Genomic DNA, 18,022 nt, shown 5'->3' with positions numbered 1-18,022 from the left:
ATCTGTTTTGTTGGCTATTGTGATAGTGAGATCCCAAAAGGCAGAAAGCTTCTCTCCCTCTTCCCTTTCCCCACCAAATGTTTGGTTTTAATAGGTAATAGCCACATGACTCAGTATCTGGGTGTCAAAGTACTCTTTGTGGTGAATTCAGCAAGAGTTTCAAGGGCTTAAGAATAAATAGGCCACCTCTCTTGAACTCCTATTGAGCATCTAAATGACCCTGCTGCAGATTTCTGTCTTCTCATCTCTCCTCATCCAAAAGCAACTTTAATGGTACGTGTCTGACATCACACCAGTAGCTGAGTGATGTTCTTTTGCACAGGAATTAATACAGTCTTTCAAAAGGATTGATCAATAGTTAAAGGTCTGCCTTTATCTAATAAGTGAGTGTTGCCCTAATTTTAAATTGTTCATACATTTGTTGCCTTTAAGATTTCTCATGACAGTTCCTGAATCTGTTTGTCATCAATTCAGTGAAGCTTTTTTGGACTAGAGACTCATATTCACCACTAATGAAGTTTGTGGGGCTTTTTTTCCTGGTTGTTTTTAATTTTTGACTTGGGCAACATGAATTGTTCACTGTCACCAACAGCTTGTGAAAGTACATAGGTGAAGAGTTGCAAATAACAGCAGTAAAAATTCTTTGCTTCTCTGAGTTTCTTACTGTGTTATAGTGAAATTGCTAAACCTTGTAATAATATGGTTAATATTGGCTCTCTTTTATTTGTGTGTGACTTACCTGAAGACCTGGTAGACTTTCAGACTTGGCATTGTGTGGACCACAGGAAGGGGCTGCCTCCCTCGCCTGGGTCTGCCAAACCTTGCTTCCTTCGCTGTGTGTTTGTGTGCACTCTAGCACTGTTTGCTTTGTGGCTGTATTAGAAAGGCCACAGCAAACAGGTGGCTTCCCAGTGTCTCTTCAGTTTGGATAGGCTTTTGCTGATTGCATTCACTGTCACTTTAACTAGGGTACGTACTGTTGTCTTAATACAGCAGTGATGTTTGGGCTTTGATATTCAGCAGATGGTCATGACCTTGTAGTAGCATCTCAGAAATATTGCCAGACCCCCTAGCATGCTTGCTCGTGAGTGGCATCATTGAGGAGTTAGTCTGTGCCTTTATCCAAGAGAATTATTCCAATTGCTGTCTGGCTTGCCAAGTAGGTTTATATGCAAACTGTAACATGTTCCAAACATCATTGCCAAGTTAGTATTTTGTTCAGGAACATGTGAGTTCATGTCACTGATTTTGGGATCTAAGTAAAGCTGTAGCCTTTTTTTTTTTTCTGACTGAGAGCTCTGCATGGATGTGTTCTTTTTCACAAGAAAAGACTGGACACTTCTAGCAGGTCTGTGGCCCTTGCTAGGACATATCTGTAACTATAAGGGGGTATGAGGATAACTCACTTCCTGACTCGGACAGTCCTTGAAGTTTAAAATTTAAAAGAAGATTCTTTGACTGCTGCTTAACCTTGACAAATATAGCTTCCTGTTATATGATGAATATAGTATTTCCCTGCCTCTAGTAAAATGCAACACTTAGTCATAGCAAAGTGCTAATGTTTAACTTCTTGTAAGTTCTACTCTCAGGATATTTAGGTATAGCACCATATAAATTTATTAATTCTGGACAGCATTTTAGATGCAATGCAGAGCCTAGTGCTTTTCAACATCCCCTTCTTTTAGGGCTGACAGCTTTTTATGCTGTCCTGTTTCACTAAGAAAGATGTTTGTAAAAAGTGGTTTATTCCTTTTGTGACACATTGCATATGTCACATCTGGGCAGGTTAAAAATGTAACTGTTGCTCAAACATCTGTACAAGGAACAGCCCTCCATTATGGTCAGGTCCCTGAAGGTTTGGCTGTGATGCTGAGAGCCAGATTTTCAATAGTTTTGCACATGTCAGGCTTCTTGCAGCTTGGCTTGTAGGTAAAAAGCCAAGATCTCATTGTTTCCAAGCTTGTTATGCATTATTGTCATTTCACTCCAAATGTTACTGCTACATACTGGTTGTGGAAAGGTGCAGTTGTGTTTTGCAGGTAGAGGACCAAAAGCAGATTGCCCTGTTTGCAGTGAGGTGTGTTGCCTTTGCAGCTGGCTTACACTCACACCCACTTATGCATGGGCACAGTTAGAAAAGTATGCTGCTATCTATGAATTTGATTAACTTGATTGACTTAAGTCCCAGCTTTTACTGCATGCTAGAAGTAGGTGTGTAAAAACTTTGTTAATGTCTTTATTTTACTTTCCGAAAATACTGTGAGTAAATTTTGCACCTAATCTTCATGCATAAATAATAAGAGGTTATGTGTCACTAGTGTGTTATTTATTATCTTATTTGCAGAGCAGCATATGTAAACTATTACATGTTAGAGAACAGTTAGTTTTGTAATATATTCTGAAGAATATCCGTGACATTGCTTTTTCTTTGAAACAGTGCCAAATCTCAAGAGGCTTCTTTTAAATTCAGCACTTGTCTAAGTAAAAGCCCCACAGCTTCAGGGAAAGATTTGCCTCAGTCAAAGTTGATAAGGCCCTCTGGAATTGCCTTAAAGTAGAAAGCTCTTCTGTGTATATACTTGACTCTGAGTGTGTATTCGTGTGTCTGACAGTCTAAGATGATAGATCAACTTCATGTGCTTTGCTTGAGATGGAATTTTTTAACTTATTTATGCTGCTAGTTCATTTTCTTTGTACAGGTAAAGGATGAGCTATATAAGTTAATATGAATAATTCGATTTTTGGAGTCTCTTGTTTTGTCACGAGAAAGATCTTGATAAAAGAAAAGGGCACAGGTTCCACCTGTGTGAAGGCAATAATAGAGTGGATTAAGCTCTTTAGGTTCAACATGGGGTTACAGTTGGCTGACAAAGTTACAGCATTGGATGGTTTCCAAGCTACCGTAGATACAGCTGGTCACAGAGAAGCAGCTGAGAGCATCCATTCTCTTGTGCTCCTTTCTGCAAGTTCTCCTTATGTGGGATGTGTACTAAGATTTACATTTATAGCAGACAATTATTGAAGCTTAAAAATAATTGCAAAAATACAACAAAACAAGTCACTACAGTAGTATAAGAAACTTTTATCCATTAATTCTTTAATCTTACTCTGAGTCCGACCTAGTACAACTTCCCTTGGTTATTCTCTTAAATTATGAAAGAGACCTGTACAGCCAGAATAATCTGAGTTCTGGTTGTTTTGGCATCTGCTGGAGTCTTCTTTTGTTGTCATTATGCACTGTACTCACATCTCAACCTGAAGTAGTGTCCAGTGGATGAAAGACAAGTCTCATGAGAGTGTTTAAAGCATGGGAGATTGCCCTTTCTTTGAAGGTTGTTTTGGGGGGGAAAGTTTGCTATTGGAAATAATCGAGACTAACGAGCAGGATGTAGCCTAGGATAATAAAAATATTTTACTGGTGTCTGTCAGGTTGAATATGTGTCTGCTTAGGACCCAGAGCCTCCTAAAGTTCACAGGCAGCTGTAAAACGTAAACCAAAGTGAATATATTGCTTCCTCTTTATCATTTTTGATCTTTTGCAGTTGTGTTACTCCTGTGTTCACGCAAAATATTTTGAAGCATTTGTCTGCAGTTTGTTGTTTTCCCCTTCTATAGGTGAATGGTGCATCAAGAAAGAGAATGTTGTTTTAGATCATCCAGGAGAAACTGACATTTGTAATTCAAGAGTAAGCCAATCCTAGCACAATTTTTATTTATGTATTTACTTTTGCTTGTAAGCAATAATTGTGCTGCTTTGCTGCTGTTACGCAATAGAGACTTACTGAACCTTTTAAAACCACTTATTATTATTTGTAATTAGAACTAACTTGTGCAGCTGTCACTAAGCTCCTCGTCAGATGATATATTTATTATGTTAGAAATGAGAGGAGGCACGTGAGTAAGACTTTGAAAGGAATATGCACTGCTCAGGGTAGGGTTTTATGTTTAAATGGGTGATCAGCACGTGTGTGAGACCAAGATGATTGCAGTACCAGTGCCTGACTAGTTATGTGCTGCCTTTAATCCTGTGATATTGTGTTTCATTGTCTCCCAGTACACTACTGTCACAACTGAAATAAAAACCCTCTGAATTCAATGAACACTTTAATCTGTCATCATAATCATGAACTCTTGTCAATCATGGCTTAAAAGTTAAGCATGCGGATCAAATCTGCAGTAAGAGGAGACACCTGGACTCCACAATGTAAGTGGAGATAGTCTAGGATGCTAAAAATTTGTTTCAATTGCGTTGTACAGTTTTAGCTGAGTATGGTGTTAATGTTGTTGTTCCTCATCTTTAAAAAATCTGGAAAGGTTACTCGGTGACTTTTCAGAAGAAAATTTTTTAGCTTTTTGACTTTTTAGAATAAAATGAAACTGTTATGGGAATTTTACTTGTTCATGGCAATACTTTGGATTTTGGGTTTGCTCTTGAGCTGAGAAGAAAAATCACAGTATGTGGAAAAGTTGAGTACCTTATGCTAAGGTTTACAAATGGCACTAAAACTGAAAGAGACTGTAGTCACTTAAAAGTACTTTCATTAATTAAAACCTGTGCTGTTGAAAATTGTAGCAAAATTCTTATTCTATGATGAGCATTCAGAGTAATCTGAATTGTGATTGTTAGGTAATTTTCTTTTCATTACTGCCAGTGAAAATAACATCACCAACTGTGATCAGGGTTGAGGACCTGACATATTGTTGATAGCATTGCCTTTCCCTTGTCATTATGAGACTGGGTGTTCAGTGGCTTACCTTTTTGCCAAAAAGCAACTGCAGTCTGTTGGGCTTTTTTTTGCAAGCAGAACCAGATGTTTAAGAATGAAAGCTGAAGGAAACATAGTCTGGCTTTACCTCTTCTTTGTGAATTAAGTCTCACATAGCTTTAATTTGGAGTGAAAGACTGAGATTTAACTTTGGCTGATACCAGGTCTATGTGACCTTCTACTATTGTCACGTGTGGTTAAAAGATGACAACCCAACTTTCACAGAGTTATAAGCATTGGAAAAATCATTCTTTTCATATGCTAAACCTATCCCATGTTTGCACTGAGGTGAGCTATCCCAACTGTTCCGAAGCAAAACTAGCAGCCTGTGTTTCATCTACCAAGAGTACTGAGAGTGTGTCTAATCCTGATGTGGGTGCTTGAGAAGGACTTTTTTCCAGCTGTTGCACCTAGCTGCTGCTGTGCTGGGCCTGGCAGCTGAGAGCCATATGACCAGCAAGGAAAAAGAATGCAAACACTAAGAGCAAAACAAGCAAACAAAATCAGATTGATGAAATGTGAAGGGAAAAGCACATGAGGAATGTGGTGAGAAGTTATAGCAGGAGGAATAAATTTATGTAGGACTTGTGAGGAAATAGAAAAAGCCTTTTTAAGTCTACTGTGATGTGGGGATTTCAGCCCTCGTGTGGCTCACACATCTAAGCCTATGATCATACTGCTGTGACATGGGAGAGATGTCCTTTTGTCTTGAGAAGAGATGTACACCTTTGGTTGCTTGAGGAAGCTTTGAGGCCGTGGGTTTCTTCAGGTCAGAGTGAACCTTCAGAGGGAGGAATGACCAAAGTCTCCCATGCACATGCAAGGCCATGAAAGGCTTAGATGAAAAATGACTCAGACACAAGTAGTAAAAGCCACAGCCAGGATGGATAGCTGCTCCCTGCTACTGCATGGGAGGGTACCTGCCATTCACTGGGGTTGAGGAAGGTGGAGAAGTCCCCATTTCTCAACTACATGACCTGGAGTGCTGCAGTCCTCCTCTGTCCTGACCTGTAGCTGGTGTTACTCTGTAAATAGTAGGGAAGGAATGACTCATTCTTGGAGATTATAATTTGACTCTCTGCTTGAGACCTATTGCATCCAAAGCACTGCATTTGAGAAGGATAGTATGCTTTTTACACTGTTGTTTTGATCTAATTATTTGTCATTTTCCAGATGACAGAACTTTGATACTGAGATATGACTTCCTACAGGCGGATGAGTTTTTCAGGACTTCTGATTCTGAGGATTTTGCTTTTATACGACTACAATTGTACCATATAGTTACCATCTGGCTGGCTTGTGTCCTCAAAAAGTGTCTAAATTTCTTTCTAAAGTTAATTTAAATTCCATTGAGGCTGAAGAATAATTTAATTCTGATACCTCATTTCTTATTTCATCCATGTTATTATCTGAAAAAGTTAAATGAAGCCTAAATAGTTTTTCTCAATATGGCATATGCTTTTTGCATCATAGGGCCAACTATTGATATGGCATGATAATAATACAATGGAGTGGCTAGTTGAAATGATAATACTTTCATGCCTTGCTAGTATAGAATAGCTATCTCTACATGCTTCAGCTGTCCCTCAGCAATACTTGTCAGCCAGGTGATAGCAGCTATTTCTGTGTTTGCAAGATGACCATGTGTGCTTGGAGTGTTATATGTTCATTAAAATAGTTTAACAGCTTTACCAATAAAATTTAGTCTGTAAGAACCATCAAATTGTTCTAGCTCAGGCTACTGGGATCTATTTCAGACTACTTAAGCAAAATAAATCATAATTATATCTGGATAAAACTGCTGGGATCTGACGTGCAGCATTTCATTGGTTGCCTTATAAATGTGAATCTTCACCTCTGACAGTATTTTAACTGTAATCAGTTACTTGTGTTCTGCCACAGCTCTGTGGTGATGGAGGAACCCATAAAAAAAAATGCAAAGTTCAAGAACCCATTCTTTCTGCACTGTTAAGTCTTTCTAAAATGAGCTCACGTAAGCAGCAGTGTTTCTTACCCCAGTCCTTCTACTACTGGACAAAAAAGAAAGAGAGACAATGACAGTATGATTGAATTTTGGGACTGTAACGCATTGTGAGACTCCTGTGATTCAGGAAAGTTTTGGTGTATGTATGATTATGTCAGTAAAGGCACTCCTAAACCTACAGCTGTGGCTGAGGACATGGCCAAAGTGTTAGCATACACAGGGATAAAGTATAACACAAAATATGCTGTAACTCTGTTAGGTAAACCAGTGGTTCCACTTTTGCTGGAACATTTGTCACTCCTACAGAACATGAAAACAATAACATAAAATGCAAAAAAAAAAAATGCTGGGAGGAGGATTTGTAGACAGAACAACTTGCTCTCACACCTCTTACCTGTGTTAATAAGGTAATTTGTGATATCTGTAGAAAGAAGATATCCCACCTTATATTGTGGCTTTAAAACAAGACATGCATCTGATATTTCATGTTCATGTTTAATGAACCCAGGCTTCAGGTTGGGATGGGAACTGGTAGCTGGCAGAGGACCTAAAGGGGAATATCCATTAAGAACTCAAGCATCTAGCCCCAGGGAGCAGCTCCAGCATTCACAAAGTTCTCAGGCAGCTTCAACCCAAAGAACTATCTGAGTGCTTGGCAGGGAAATAGGGACTTCAGATACTCCAGTGGCTGGATCTGAATAAAACCAAACAGGTGTAATACATTCATGCCAGAAAACTATCTGTGAGGAGTGCAGCTGGAGGGAGAGAAGTGGAAGTTGTGTGGTGTTTAGGGAATGCTCAAAACCCAGGATTGCTGGGAACCCTCTACTGTAACTTACAGAAGGAAAGCATCTTTGGACTTACAGGTGAGATGGAAAACAGCTGGTGACAATTGGTGTCACTCACAGTTCCATCTTGGGACTGGTGCTCTTTACTATCTCTGTCTCTTGGATAGACAGCAAGATTGAGAGCACCCTCAGCAAGTTTGTAAATGACAGGAACTGAGCATTGCAGCTAACACAACAGAAGGACAGGATGCTGTCCAGGGGCACATGGACAAGCTGTAGAAGTGGGCCCACGACAAACACATGAGGTTCAACAAGTCCAAGTGCAAAATGCTGTACCTGGGTTGGGGCAATCCCAGACATGAGTCAAGACGGGGAGAAGAACTCATCGAGAGCAGCCCTGTGGAGAAGGACTTGGGGATTCTGGTGGATGACAAGCTGGACATGAACTATAACAATGTGTGCTCACAGCCCAGAAAGCCAAAGCCAACTGTGTCCTGGGGTGCAATACAAGAAGTGAAGCCAGCAGAGTGAGGGATCTGGAGTGCCGTGTCCGGCTCTGAGATCCCCAGCATAAGGATGTGGATCTGTTGGAGTGAGTCCAGAAGAGGCCACCAAGATGATCAGAGGGCTGGAAACCATCTACTGAGAGGACAGGCTGACAAAATTGGGGCTGTCTAGCCTGGAGAAGAGAAAACTCTGTGGAGACCATATTGTAGCCTTTCAGTACCTAAAGGGGTCTTATAAAAAAGAGGGAGAACAGCTTTTTGCACAGGAAGATAGTGCTAGGACAAAGGGCACCAGTTTTAAAGTAAAAGACAAGATTTAGATTAGATGTTAGGAAAAAAGTCTTTACTGTGAGGGTGGTGGAACAGGTTACCCAGAGAAGCTGTGGAAGCTGCTTCTCTTGAAGTGTTCAAGGCCAGGTTGCATGGGGCCCTGAGCACCTGATTTAGTGGGTGGCATTCTTGCCTGTGGCAGGGGGGGTTGGAACCAGATGATCTTTAAGGTCCCTTTCAAGCCTGGCCTTTCTATGATTCTGTAAATATATATATGTGTGTGTGTGTGCGCGCAGGTCTGGCTATTTCACAGGTGACGATAATGGATGGGATTCTTCCTCAGTGGCATGTGGTACTAGTGTAATAAGGTTATGCTAGATGTCTCTAGTCAGGTGGTATTTAGCATGTACAGAAATGGTACAAATCTGACTTAGGGCAGTCAGATTGCTTTGCTGTGGAGATCAGACAGACTAATTTTTGACATTTCCTCAGCCAAGTTGCGTAATAGGTTCTGACATGTATCCAAGCCCTGCAATGCAATGATACTTCATGATGAGCCAAATAGATGATGTACTGTGTGTGAAACAATGAATGTTATTTATCCAGCTGAGGCTCGAAATGAGGTAGATAATTTTATGAGGTAGGAAGTTCAGGCAGGCTGTGACAGACAGACTGAGGTACAAAGAAGACTGACACATCAGGTGGAATGGTAATGAAGAGTCCAAGTGTTTCACAAGATAAAAAAGCTGAGAAAAGAGGAGAGAGCAGAAAAGACTGATGAAGTATCCTGGAACAGATCCATGCAGAGTTTATAAGAACATGCTCAGCTTTGGAGATAGAAATCTTCCCTTTGATAGCAATGCTGTGGGTAGGGACCATGGATTTGTCTGTTGAATCTATTGTCACCTAGATAGACATCCAATGGGTGAGTGCTCAGCCCACTGGGATGTTTCAGCCCTCTTTGCTGGAGGTGGGGACCATCCTGGCAGGTGGAGGCTGGCAGGATGGGGCACTCACTCACACAGCATTACCTGGAGCCACCACACTGCTCGTGGCATGCGTATTTCACAGGAGGAGGGGTTGGGCTCAGTGCCTGCCACTCTGCTCTGCTGCCTGCCTGCAGTCCTGGCCTGTTGGCCTGGTGCTCCTCCAGCTGTGAGGGAGAGGTGCCAGTTTGCTGGGGAGGCTCTCCTCTCCCTCTGAGCAGTGAGGGGTTGGCTCTGTTCAGTGCCCTACTCCTTCCTGAGTCAGTTTAACAGGGAGAAATGTGAAGTGGGATAAAATGATGACAGCTGGGTTGTACTTTGGAAGTGGAAAGGAAAGAGTTTGATCCATTTATGGCTCGGAGTGATGGAGCTTGAAATGTAATCAATAGCAGTTATTTTCCCAGTGTTAGAGTTGAATCAGAAAGGATGGTTTGGTTGGTATAGTTCAGCTGACTTCTGGATATTTTAATTACATGATTTCAGCAAGGCTGACAGTTTTATGCCTGATGATACTGAAGTAATTCTACGACCTTCAACAAAGTTGCTCAGGATTTACTCTGAGAATGTAATTGGGTGAATTCATTTTTCTGACTTGACAGGTAAAAACCTTCTGTTGTTGTGAACTTCATGTGAAATGGGATGTCCTTTGAAATACCCAGGAAAATATTCTTCTTCTCATGTACACGTGGAATACTCGTTCCCTTTAACAGTAGCTATGTTTGTGTGTGAAACACTATGTGAGCAATATCCTGGGCATCAGTAAAAGAAGGAACAGGATTCTGAACTCTTGTGTAATTCTTAGGTTGGTGCATGGTTTGATGTAGGAGCTGTTACTTGCAGTGACGATTGATAGCTTTTGGAGTTTCTTATAACCAGAGATGGGTAAATCCTTTTATTTTGACTCGATGATGCCACTGTAATTCTTTCCAAGATTAGGACAAACTTGACTTTCTGCATCAGCTGATGACCAAATGGCAAAGCATGTTCTGTTCCTGGCAGGTGCTTATAGTGGTACTCTAGGTCTCACTCACCAAATGGGGTGGGTGTTTTGGTTTTTTTTCAGTCTGCTGTTTCTGAAAGATAGAATTTGTTTGCTGTAAATGCATCAATAAATTTAGAGTATGGGTGGTTTTGTCCATTTTGTGTGGGGTGAGAGGGGTTTTTTTGTTTATTTGTGGTAGTTTTTTGGTTTTTTGACAGACACTCATGGTAGGTAAGAAAGACAAAACTTTTTGAGTGGCTGACATCTTGTGCTTGAGAAGATAAATTTAGATAAATAATTGACTTTTAGTTTCAATTAGCTTTTAGTTTCTTTCCATTCCAAAATTCCCTTCATAAATATGGAAGAGCAGTGGCATTATTTTTTTTTTAACAATTGAATGGAAAAAAAAATCTTTCTAAATTTTCTGTTAATAAGAATTAAATGGTTTTGGAAGAATAAAATAATTTCAAATATTTTCAAACTAAATTTTAAAAATGAAAACCAGGTGATCTGGCATTTTACTCTTACTCTCTACCTGTGGGTAAATGTAGTGATCCTGAAAAAACAATGTTTTGACAAAGTTGGCTACTAGAAACAAGCTTTTGCTTATTGCTCAGTATCATTAGTCTTTATTAACCCAACCCAATTAATTAAATGTCACGCCACTGACATTTAAACTCCTATTTTTGTTCCTAGTATTTCTATTTTTAGTATAAAAATACATTTTAAAACAAAATACTCTTAAAATACTCGGGAATAAATTCAATTCAGCATGGACATTTCTGATACTCTTGAAGAGACTTTTATTTTTTACCCCAGGCAGGCAGGAAAGTTCAGAGTAGTTGTGTCATGTTGAGTGTTTTGTGCAAGCTGTAAAAATCTGTGGACTTGATGTAAGCTGACATTATCCATAATATAACTTTATTCACTGCTCCTTCTGCTGTGATGAGTCTCCACCAAATCGTCCAATTAGTGCAAAGTTATAATATTATAGACAGATGGAAAATTAATATTTATAGAAAATTGCCCGAGGTTTTGATAGCTTGAAACTCTTGGAGCTACAGATGATATGTTAGCAGTTGAGATGTAGAAAGCAGCCTGTTCAGGAAAACATGAAAGCTTGTGTACTTTCTGAAGCAGTAGGTCATCGAGCGATGACCATAAATTTCAGCTTTAGTTTTCTGTGAATTGAAACCATCTGTGGTAAACTGTTCAAAATGAATTAGTTTGTATTGGTAAAAAGTAAGTAAATAGATATATATATATAGAAACTATTTCCTCAAATGGTCACCAAAATCTAGAAGAAGTTTTCAAGGTCCATCTCTCATCTCACAGTTATTTTGAGTTTTGCAAATGCCACCATCTTGACAGACTTAAACAGTGCACAAATCAAAAAAGTTTTAATGAGAGGGAGAAGAGATACATGTCACTCAGTGTCCCTTAAATACTGTTGGTTTGATGGTCAGGGGCAGTAGTATGGTTTCATTAATATTGGTCTAAGTCCAGAGTAATAACCTCAGTGGTGTGGTTACTTTGGAAACATAGTAATTACAGTAATTTTTTCTGGGATTCACACATTTGAATCTAATAATCTTAGAATACCATGTTAGAAGGGAGCAGCAACTGATTTCAGAGGGAGCTGAACTGGAGCCCATTCTTTGCTCTCATTGTACATAGCTAAACTATCAACTTAGTGCTCTGTGGAAGTCTGGTTTTCTGGACAGATTTCATTCCTTCCTAAAATTCATAGCTTGAAGTTACCTTCAGGGTTTTCTGTTAGTGACTTTAATGTGTTTTGCTGATCTGTAGCTGAAATTTTTAATTTCAAAGTGCTGTTTCTTCCTCAAAAGCAAACCTGGTAGTAGACTTGTCTGTGTGTGTGCCCACCTATAGCACACTTAAAGTTTAATAAAATAAAATATTACTGCCCTGTTTAGCAGAATATTATTGCTATATGCACGATGACATGTCATTACCTGGAGAAGAACCTTTTAAGTCTCTCCTGCACATCCATGTTCATGATGAGCCCAAATCACTCTGCAGCTGTGTTGTGAGCTTGGGTACAGCCCACGAAGTCTCCACAGAGGGCCTCTGCAGGGCTGTGTGTGTGCAGGGGGACTCTAAGAAGTTTCAGTGTTAGTTGTGGGGGGAGAAAATAGAGGCGTATATAGAAACTTATTGTGTCTGTAACATGCTATTTCCTGTGTAAGAAGTTTCCATAGATGCCCCTTGCAGAGGCTGGAGTGTTTCAGGAGGAAGTTGCAAGATTCTCCCGTACTTAAGTGATACTTTTGCTATATTCCATACCAAAATATTCATGCTATTGATTATGAATATCCCATGCCATTCTTGCCTTGTATGATATTGCTGTCTTAAACTTGTGTTGCATTATGCCACTACAGTAATTATTAGAACAGGCAAGAAGGATTTTAGTCAAATTAATAATGCTCTGATAGGAGTAAGCCTCTCCATGTTAAAGACAAGAGCTGCTTTTCTATTTTCTTTCTTTTCCCTTTTCATGTTTCCCTTCTCCTCCCTTCTCCTCCCTTCTCCTCCCTTCTCCTCCCTTCTCCTCCCTTCTCCTCCCTTCTCCTCCCTTCTCCTCCATCTTTTTTTTTTTTTTCTCTTCTTCCTTCTTCCTTTCATTTTAAATCAATAGTATTTTATTCACCTGGAAAACTAATGCTGTTTCATATATATCTTGCAATTGTTTCACTAATGTTGCTTTCCAGCATCTTAGTATTTTAAGCCAGATTGCTGCAAATACATAATGCAAAGCTATTTAAAAGCTGTGGCATGATACTTCAGATGATTTGTAAAGTTTAAAGTAGCAGACTCTTTGCACAAAACCACCTGTGCATCTCATATCTATTACAAACGGTGAGATACAGCCACAGCAGAGGTACTTGTGCTCCTGCACGCGTCGCTGCTTTTGGAAATTCCACCAGTGCACTCGCCTCTCTTCAGCGGCTTTGAGAGTCCCACCTGTGGTTCTCTTTTCAGAGCAGCCAAGTTTCAGTACTTGTGTCACCCCCACAGCTGCTGCTTCTCCTCCAAACTGTACATGGAGAAGTGCAAGTGTGCTTTCCTGGCATTTTCAGGAACAGTATGTCAAGGTCACCAAGAAGAGTGGGGAAGGTGTCTGCAGTCTGACATCTGAGATCTGCAGTTTTTAGAAGAGCATATTGAAGGCAGAAATGAGGGACAAAAAGGAATTTTTCCTTTTTTTTTTTTTTCCCCGGGGTGACAGCTGATGCTGGTTGTATTATGTAAATACTTGTGGAGAAGGGACAATGAGAAGTAAAGATTTCTCAGCAAAAAGAGTACAGTGACTAAGCCATTGTGTTATGTCTAACAAATATAAACTGGAGGCAAAGCACACTACACTGTGTCTGTCAACACATACATTGTTGTTAAGTGTTTGGGGGATGGTGAGCCAGGTGGTGATTTCTTCATCTCATGCATGTTTTCAGATAGAGGCTGAAAGCAAATTCCAGAGGATTTACTCTTATAAATAAATACTAATCTTCCGGCTTAATACAGGAGTAACTGAATAAAACTTCATGTCCCATGATGTGTTTGGTTTAGGATGATTGAAGGAATGGTGCAGCAATTCTGAGGAATACAAAGACTTTTTTGAGAGAGGAAAAGGGGAAATTTCTTCTCTGGGGTTCATGGTGGAAAGCAGAAGAATTGACAGGCTTCAGTGCAGTGAGTTGGACATAAAGAAAAATGTTCCACTTGTCAGAACAGTGAAATATTGGGGGGAAAAAAAAAATCAACTCTGTGGAAGTTGCAATAATAATTTAGATGAGGCTAACATTTTCCTTGAAGAGGAGGGATGAACTGGATGACCTTTAAATATTCTCCCAGCCTTTTTTCAGAGAGCCTATAGTGGGTACCATAGCTGTAAAATTTATTCCCAACTTCCTAAATCTTATTCAGGTTATCTTTTACCCCTCCTCAGCCAAAGTCTCTGAACTTCATGTGGTACATCAGTCTAATGCCCTTACATCCAAACAAATGATATTCTACATGTAATTTCAAGGGACAAAGTTACAATCTACCATCTTCATTTTAGGTCCTCCAGGGAAAAGAGGTAAGCGGGGAAGAAGAGGAGAGACTGGTAAGTTTTCAATTTCATAAGATCTTTTGTCATTTGATGTCTGTTTTTGTGAGGATGCATACCCAGAACGCCTAGATTTTTAGTTGTATTGCATGTGTGCTCTGAAAAAGAATTCTGAAACTTCTCTGGTAAAATATTGTGAGCCTTGGCATATATCTGGTGGCCTTCCAGATATTTTTCTAGTCTTGGGCATCCTTAATTTGTAGGCACACTTCTTAAAGCTCGACACGCTGTCTTTGGAAACACATCTGTAACTGTCAAACCCTTTAGGGGTCTTCTCCCACTTGCACAAGTTAGAATAACTCCATGTAAGTCTGTAGTTGGAATACTATGTCAGTGTTACGTCAGGCCCCTTTGGCTTGGGGAGAACAATTTTATAAGGAAATAAATAAGGAAATAAAATTCCTTATGTCAAGAATGTTGGTAATCAGGGGCATAATGTGATAAGTAGACTACTCTGCATGAGAGAAGTTGTTTTATAGAAATGAGCAGTTAAGTTCTAGCAGAAATAAGAAAAACATTTGTTGGTTCGTTACTCTGTACCAGGGAGGCTGCTGTTGATAGAAACCTGCTGGTGGTGTGTAGCTTGAAATTTCATTTGAAGCAAAGTTGTGAGATGCTGAGCACCTCTTGCTGTTGACATTCACAGCAATTGAATCAATTACCTTGCGGGATTGAGTTTTTCATCAAGGTGACCTTTGTGGAGGCAATGCAGTAGAAAATGAGCATTTCTATTCTCCTTGGCTGTCTTGTCGAATCTGCCAGCTAGGAAAGTCTTCCAGTCACCTTGCTCTCTGTAAATCTTCTGTAGCCTTTCTTATCTATGTAAAGGATAATTTATCTGGCTCTTAAAAACTATTTCCATATCTTCCTGAATCACAAAACTAAAGACAAGCCCTGACAAAGGTTGATACAAATCACCTTGGTGTTTCCATTCACTGTTGTCTTAGTATTTACTTCAGAGAAAGAGGCTATGATATAGAGAGAAATTTTGTGGTTGAAGATTAAATTACAAATGATCCTGGAAATTAATTTGTGTGATGTGCATCGATTCATTGTACATCTCAAATAAACACATGCTAAACTATTAATAAAGGAAACGGATCCCTCATTTAAAAACAGACCTGCACCTTAAAATGCTGTTTAAGAATGTTTGCCTGAATAAAGAAATTACCTTAGTTGCTGGACAATAAAAATTGCATTGTTAAAACCAAAAGGCTGTCAATATTAAAAGCAATCTCAAAGTACAGCTGCTGCTGTTTTATACTCCTTTTGCACTTCACTTTATTCAGAAATTAGAGAGAGGCATAAAAGCTTAATGAAATGCCATTGATTTGGGAGCTGCAGCTGCTCAACCTAATAAGACTGAAATAGTAGATTTGATTTGTGGCCCTTTGATAATGTTTCCAAGAACGGCTACACAAAAGTCTTTGAGGTCTAAATAATTGAAAAAATGTGCAAATATCACTTCACGAAGTGTGACATTTTAATGGGGAGCATTTTATATGTGTGCCTTGAGAGAGGAAGGTGATGAAAAGAAAGTTCAGCACTGTCAGGTGGCCACTGAAACCTCCCCTCACAGGCAGAGTTGGAATTCTGGAAGATGCTGGTACACATATTCTTGACAAGATGCCCAGGTTAAATGCCAAGGGTACTTTGTGCAATTCCTCAGCCAAGCTCTGATCAAATGCTTACTGTGTGGTTAACTGAAACTGGTGATGTGGTTACAAATGCTTTATGTGGAGTCTGACAAAATGAATTGTAGTCCATGGCTGGTATTTTTGGACTGGCATGAAATTGCATGGAAATGAATGGAGAAGAAATTTTCATAAGATTGCATGACTGTAATTGAAGATTTGTTAAGGTAAGTGCATGCATTTAGGCAGTAGTCATATTTACAAGTTTCAGAGCACTACCAAAGCTCAAAATTACTTGAGTGGGAGAATTACCAGTGCTGCTCACTGACAATCCCAAGGCCTTGTGCTTGACTGTACATGTGTGTCGTTCTTCAGTAACTTCGTAACCTTACGTGTTCTTTTTTCTCTTTTTTTACCCTTTTTCCCCCTCTCCCCCACCCCACAGGACCTCCTGTAAGTACAGTGATACATTGTTGGTTCTTCCAGAATCAGGGAGAAATCTGTTAGATCCTGTTAAGTTATCAGCGTGATAAAATGTTCATGTATGCTCAAGAGGGATTTTTGATATTTACACGTACGCAGTATCTTGGAGCTGAATAATTTAATCAGAAAGTTCCTTAAGAAAAAATTCTCTAAACCAATAAAGCTTTATGTTCAGTGCTCCAGATGGCCATTTGGATTCACAATTCTGCGTAAGTATGTTATGTTCATTTTGCCTGTGACTTCATAACACATATTTTACTGCAGTATAAAAACACGTGAGTATCCTATCTTAAGCCCAGACTTGGCCACTTTTTCTGGATAATAACTTCATCTGCCTTTATCACAAAGTCCTGGGGTACAATCTCCCTGTTCTTTGGAGGCATACAGGCTGTCCAGCTCATTTCACTGTAATTGCTACTGAAGCCAGTAAGTGCTTGTGTAAAATTATTATTAAATAGTACTATTCAATTTAGTAAGTCGATTGAATCTTGTGCTAATTCTTCTTGTGAGAAAACATTTTCTCTCTTCTGAGGTTTTGAGGGTTTTTTTTTGTTTTTTTGCTTGGGTTTTTTTGTCTGTCTTTTGTTTGCTTATTTGTATATTCCTAAAGTAGGTCAAAAGTCTGACTTGAAGGACAGGAGTAAGCACATATGTCTCAAACATTTGTATCTGTCATGCCATCCATGTGCATCATATGGTATAGGAGTGTGACTGTTAAAACATTATTTCTTTTACAGTTTGCAGACTTCTGTGTTTTTTTCTTTAATAGATGCAGTATTTCCACAATATTTTCAAGACTATCGTCTGTCTATTCTATGCTACATGCATGTTTAAGAATATTTAGTTAATATGTTGAATTCCTGCTGTGACCTAAATATTTTACTGTTAACTGCATATATTGTCATGCTGTTACTTATCCTTGTGAGATTTTGACCATGTGCTCAGCAATTCATAGTGACAAATTCATTTAACAAGCAATCAATGGAAAGCCAGGCTTAATGCTTAAAGATGCTGTTTACTTGAAAGAAACACTGTTTCCCCCAATTTCTTTTGCAGCCCTCCAATGAAGCACAAAGAGCAAACATAAATCATGATACAGGCTATTTTCCTGTACCAAGGCAACGTGGCAAGAGTTCACTATATGCCTCATTAAGAATGTCTTTGACTTCAGTTCCCCACTGTTTCAGTATAGGTACATTGAAAAAATCCAAACAATCAGGCAAACAAGCAAACACCGCCCCATATAAGCCTTAATCTTGGCAATATTAGCACAAACCTGAAATAGATTCCAAAACTGAATAATTTTAAGAAGCATCCGACTTCAAATTGAAGTTTCATGCTTGAAACTTGCAAGACTTCATCTTGCTGACAGGCAGCAATGCTTTACATTGTTACAAGCCATTAAAAATGTAATTTCTCTTCTGTATTTATGTAGACACTGGCTAGGGGCAACTGTTGTGATCTTAAGTATTGTTTTCACCTGGGAGACTGTGG

At 39.3% G+C, this 18,022-nt stretch overlaps 1 protein-coding gene across 1 annotated transcript in view; it reads left to right on the top strand.

Moving 5' to 3' along the window:
* COL25A1 (collagen type XXV alpha 1 chain) overlaps nucleotides 1-18,022 on the top strand; it is a 309,918-nt gene that overhangs the window by 139,441 nt on the left and 152,455 nt on the right. The window contains exons 3-4 of the mRNA XM_069012103.1: nucleotides 14,364-14,408; nucleotides 16,491-16,498. Of these exons, the coding sequence (XP_068868204.1) occupies nucleotides 14,364-14,408; nucleotides 16,491-16,498 (53 nt within the window). The remainder of the gene's footprint in view (nucleotides 1-14,363; nucleotides 14,409-16,490; nucleotides 16,499-18,022) is intronic.

This window comes from Aphelocoma coerulescens, chromosome 4 (genome assembly GCF_041296385.1).
Source record: "Aphelocoma coerulescens isolate FSJ_1873_10779 chromosome 4, UR_Acoe_1.0, whole genome shotgun sequence".
NCBI classification, from domain to species: Eukaryota; Metazoa; Chordata; class Aves; order Passeriformes; family Corvidae; genus Aphelocoma; species Aphelocoma coerulescens.
Note: the sequence above shows the minus strand (reverse complement) of the source record. Positions and strands in the feature narration are given on the sequence as shown.